General features: G+C 37.6%; 1 protein-coding gene across 1 annotated transcript; it reads left to right on the top strand.

Moving 5' to 3' along the window:
* Positions 1-414: 414 nt before the first annotated feature.
* Positions 415-5,027, top strand: LOC311078096 (uncharacterized protein). Its single transcript, XM_084106784.1, has 2 exons — positions 415-804; positions 4,189-5,027. Exon 2 carries the CDS (start codon positions 4,196-4,198, stop codon positions 4,724-4,726), a length of 531 nt encoding a protein of 176 aa, XP_083962910.1. The 5' UTR covers positions 415-804; positions 4,189-4,195; the 3' UTR covers positions 4,727-5,027.
* The last annotated feature ends 700 nt before the right edge of the window (positions 5,028-5,727 follow it).

Genomic DNA, 5,727 nt, shown 5'->3' with positions numbered 1-5,727 from the left:
GTGTGTTAATATCGAGTTAGTTCAGTGACATTGGCAAATATGCATTGTTATTTATGATGCATTCAGGGCCAAATATCTAGTTTTGTTATAATTAAATTGTGTTAATAATTAAAGATGCAACATCACACTGGATATCAATTCAAACTGACAATACTATTGTATGTTTTTAATTGTTAGATAAATGTGTAAAGATCAAGACAATTTTTATTTACATGAATGCCCAAAAAGACTGGACAGAAATGAAATGGAGTAATTAAATCTAATATGATTAAACTATGTCCAGTGTGTGTGTGTGTGTGTGTCTAGTGCAGTGTGTGTTTGCTCATATGATCTTCTTAGACACGCCCACTGCTGTCTCTCCGCTTCAGTTTCGGTTTCCTACATAGTCAGCTGACCTCTCACTCCCTCCCTGGAAGAACTGATGTGTTTGTTATTTATTCACCTCGGACTCACATGTTTGCACAAATGTACAAATACATGCAGTCACTTTTATTCTTCTGTTCTTCTAGAAAGTAAAAACTCCTTCAATAACAAACAACAAATATACGATATTTTCAGAACTGTAAGAAACGAAAAAAAAAAAAAAAAAAAAAAAAACTGGAACCTTTTTAATTTCTGTAACAATTAGGCTACTTAATAAAAGACTGGCCTATTATTTGTTTTTCAACTTTAGGTTAACTATGTAAGTCTAGTTCCACAGAAATTTTTCTTGATAAGTTAGTGTGTTTTTCACCGCCCACACACATGAATAAAGTGAGCGCGCGCGCTGCACAGACGCAGATCTTCTCACAGCGCGTGAACAAGGTACAGTATTATATGTTCTGTTTGTCTGATTTGTATTGCTTTTTCTTAATAATACCAATTTTAATTGCATTATATTATAGATATTATAATTTTAAACGTAACGCCGGATGTTGCCTTTTAATTATTTTATTAAACAACGTCAAACAGCTGTGGCGTCGAAAACTGTTTTGCGTCGATATATCTCCGACCTGCAGTCTGTGGTCCAGATGGGCTGTGCTGTGGGTGTGTGTTTAAAGAGAAATGAAACCTACCGTGTCCACTTGTTGCGCCAATAAAACGGTCTAGATTCAAAAATAAAATAAATAGACTAAATAATTAAATTTTGCTTTACTGGTTCTCGTTTTTGTCTCCTTTTACTTTGTTCTTTATTTATAAATCAGTACAGAGCAATTCACTCGATGAAGAGTTGAGCTCACTGTCATGGCTCTTGGAGGATCTGTGTTTGGTGCAGTTTAACTTACATTTTCATCTGTATCCTGCACACATGATCAATATCTGAAAATATAAAAAATTCTGAATAAACTCACAGAACACATTTTAAATATATATGTGCCAAGCTGAAAGCAAAGGAAATAAATATTGCATCTAATTTCAGTGTTCTTCAAGTAACTAAAGTTTGTGGTCAACATGATGGAGAATTATTAAGGAAATGAATGACAGCTGATTTATTTTGGTACTCTATTATGGTCCCTCTGAATTTAAATTATATATATATATATATATTATCAGGCTACATCATATTATACATGCAATACATAATATATTAATAAAATAAACATTTATTTAAAAAAACACACACACAAACATCACTCACGCTGTTTACATTGAAGCACACACACATATATTCATCAATCAGAGATTGCACTGCGCACAGAAACATTCAGGAGCACATAAACTTATCAACGCTGACCGCAACTTTTAGTATAAAATACCTTCACTACCGAATCACTACATAATATATTCCTCAGCAATGATGAGGTTACATTACTATTTTGAAGAAATTAAACTCACAGCTTTGGTGTTAACAGAGAGAGATGCTGAAAAGACCCAGCCAGGTCTGCATATCTCATCTCTCGGTCTCTCTCTCACTCTCTCTCACTCTCTATAATTAATTAAATTTAATGCTATAATTGACCATATGCACGGTTACTTCCTGGTTTCTGATAAGCCAGCTTGGGCATTTCCGGTGAACTGTTAGCTGTCATTCTGTACTCGCTGTATTTTGACACAAAACCATCAATGTTTGACTTTTTAATTTTGTATTTATATTTTAATGGAGTTATCACACTTAACTGATTTGTCAATAAACCAGTTTTAATGATTGCAATAAAGACGAAGCTACTGGGAACGTTGGAATAAGAAACTCTGGGCCCTATTTTAACGATCTAAGCGCATGGTCTAAAGCGCACGGCGCAAGTTCACTTAGGGCGTGTCCGAATCCACTTTTGCTAGTTTAACACGGGGAAAATGGTCGGCCCGCCAGACGCATGGTCTAAAAGGGTTGTCCTGATTCTCTTAATGAGTAATGGGTGTGTTTTGGGATTTACGCCATTTGCACTCTCGCCATGGCGGATTTGCTATTTACATGATGGAATTTGATAGAGGAAAGACCGAAGCCGTCTCCAGAGCGCAAACAGATCTGCTCGTGCGCGAGGTAGCAAGCAGCAGACCATCTACGGGACAAGCCGGATTCCACAATACCTTTGTCACACAATAATAATCTTTTACATTGTAATCCTTTTATTTTAAATATTTGGCACAAATGCATTTGCTATTTAAAGCTACACTGTGTAATTTTTTAAGTTGATTCTTAGCAAAAAACACTTTGTTCTTTCAAAATGATATGTGCTCATTAATGTGTAATTACTTCTACCAACTAATCAAGTATTCTCGTAAGCGTAGAATCTGCCATTTAGAATACATACAAGTCGCTCGAATGGCGGCAGCCATGTTGCGCCTCCATCTTGAAAATACATTAGCCAAAGAGGGACATACCTGGAAATTCAAGCTTCGCCTTTCGCGTTTTTACACTCAGTGGCACCGTGACGAATGCGAGGGGGAGATTACTTGCGACTGCCGGCAGATTTGAAATAATACGGCCACCGTAGGAGTTAAAACGCCCTCGGAATGGGAGGGGCTAGAAAGTAATATTCAGTTGGTAGTCATAAACAATTTCACCACTAGATGGGAGAAAATCCTACACAGTGTAGCTTTAAACAACGTGGTGCAGGACGTAAAAATGATAACTGCGTCGGACTGAAACTAGCAAAAAACACTTGAGTCATGCTTGGCGCTGCATTGTGCGGGGTGTAAGATATAGGGCCCTGTGTCTGTAATTGGACATGCAAAAAATTGTTTACCAAAAACATTATTTGTTCGTCAATTCTGAGATTGTCTCCATTTGTAAATACGTTTCAAGATGTAGGAATTACAACATTTGATAGAAAACATTATAGTGGAATTACCACTATAACTAGTAGATGGCGGCAGAGGAGCATTTATTGGCTCATATTAACCATTTCCTACAATATTCTCTCCACGCTTTTCTCTTTTGAATAAATATGAAACATTATAAAATCACTATGTTTAGAAAGAAATTGTGTCAAGGTGAAGTATTAAGTACTCACAAAGTCTCATGAAAAACACAATTTTATTGCGAATGTATTACACAGAAAGCGAGCACTTTGCTCTCCCTCCCTTTATAATAAGAAGCTCAGTCAGTTTAGCGCAAGCTCATTGATTTCTCGCTTGTAAAAAAATCCCATTTTGTTCAATGAATCTAACTAAAGTGCACAATAAATCTTTAATTTACAGTGTGTTGATGCTTTTTTCACACGAAAGTGAGAAAACTGATGGTTTAATAGATTTTTTTCTGAGGAGTTACATGTTATATGTTAACATACAAGTTATATGGTACGTGTGTATATTGTCAATTCATTCATTCATTCAAATAAATGTAATCTTCCGCACTACTTTATCTCTGTGTGTGTCTGATTCAAAGCGGGCTGCTAGATCTAACGAGCCATAGTGGCGACTTTACCCTTCTGGTCAAATATTGCGCTGCAAACAACAATAACAGATTTAAGTTGTCAATGCTGGCAAATGACCATGGTATAAGCGGGATAATCCACGGCTAGCTGTGCATTAAACGATTTTAAACCCTCCACTTCGTGTTCTTTGCCTCCACGTTGTGCATTAAAATTGTTAATGCACAGCTAGCCTTGGATTATCCCTTACATATTACGCCACCATACCAGTGATATAGCCAACACAAGTAATAGGCTATAGCCTATATAGTAATATATTCCAGATAAAGTCGGCAAATGTAATTTTCACTGTAGTCCAGTCCGATTTATTACTCTTTTTTCTCTTTCTGTTTTCTAGACACAGAATGGTGCGACTGAGAACACTGAATGAACTGTCCCATCTGAGAGAGACCGAGTATGGCCAGCCGTATCCCAGACATGGCCTCGCTCTGCTGTGGTGGTTTGCTGATGAATGTGTAGATATTGATGACGACGGCAATATGATTGCACATCAATGCGACCCAGAACACAAAGACTATGGTTTCCATCCGTTCCGTAACAGGGAAGGCATTCTTCCTGTTTCTGACCTACCGTACTATGAAGTGGGTAACCTGCACTATCCGGGAAACATGTCTCATCATGTTACTAAGAACTACGACCCCGATGTGCGTGAAAGCAACGCAGATCGTATTGTTGTTTCAGTCGATTCAGACTGTGATGACAAATGGTTTGACAGGATTTACGTGACTCATCACTTAGGGAAAGGCCGCTTCGATGAGAACGGCACCTACCGCATCAGCCAAGGCCTCATAGAGATCATTCAAAACATGGAATGGTCAGATTTCATTGGAGAAGTTAAGATCCGGCAGCGCCGTAATCGGCGTGGGCGTCGTTGAGCTTGTGTTGTGTGTGAAAGTTTATCTATGTAGTCTGGATCTTACAGACACACATAGTTGAAATCAAACATTCCTGTTCATCCAAAATAAATGCATTTAACAGCAAATGTCTTCCTGGAATTTTCATAACCAATAACAATTTCATTGATTTGAATTGAGTAGCTTGATTTGGGTCTTATAAATGGCTCATGTGTGTCATTACTTTGTGTTGGATGAGAAGCTTTATGATTTGTTCTGTCTGTTTACTTTTTATTGTTTAATTAACTGTTTAATTTCACTGCATTAAAGGAATTGTTCCCCCAAAAAGGAAAATTCTGTCATCATTTACTGGCTTTCAAAAACAAGCCAACCCAGAAAGTGTTCACTCCAGTAAAAAGAGTGATTTCAATTTACAGTTATTAATAACATAACATTTACTATTATCACATAATAAGATTAAATTGTATGACACTGATATCAGATGGGTCACATGTTCATGTCGATCATCTCATGCTTATAGAGTATTGCAGGGATTGAGTATTTTTGTAGATCCAAACCCAGAAACGACGTAGCATTAAAGGAGAACTCCGGTCAATTTTAACATTGAGCTCATTTTTTTGTAAATTTGGAGTGCTGTCAGTAGAGAACAGAACAACGACAAAAATCGGTGTTGCCTACACCGTGTCATCCTCTTTTTAAAATTTGCACCCTGTTGACTTCAATGGGGCAAGTTTTAACACAGACTGTCAAACAGACAGTCAAACACTAGTCTCGCGTAGCCAGACCTTCAGACTGACGGCTGAAGGTCTGGAATTCATAGCAGCTTTCTTTGGCCAAGGCCCGCCCATAAGGCCGTTTGACCGACATGTCAAACAACCAATTACAGTTCGTTTCGTTCAGTGTCACGTTTCGTTGCGTGGAAATGTCCCCACAACAACAGATCGGCGTGCAACAAGTCAGTCAGCATAGAAAATCAAAGAAGGAGAAGAAAACAAGCAGTAAGTCATTGATCTGTTTGTGCA

The sequence above is a fragment of the Abramis brama genome (genome assembly GCF_963993115.1).
Source record: "Abramis brama genome assembly, chromosome: 2".
Classification (NCBI taxonomy): domain Eukaryota; kingdom Metazoa; phylum Chordata; class Actinopteri; order Cypriniformes; family Leuciscidae; genus Abramis; species Abramis brama.
This window is presented reverse-complemented; position numbering and strand designations above follow the sequence as displayed.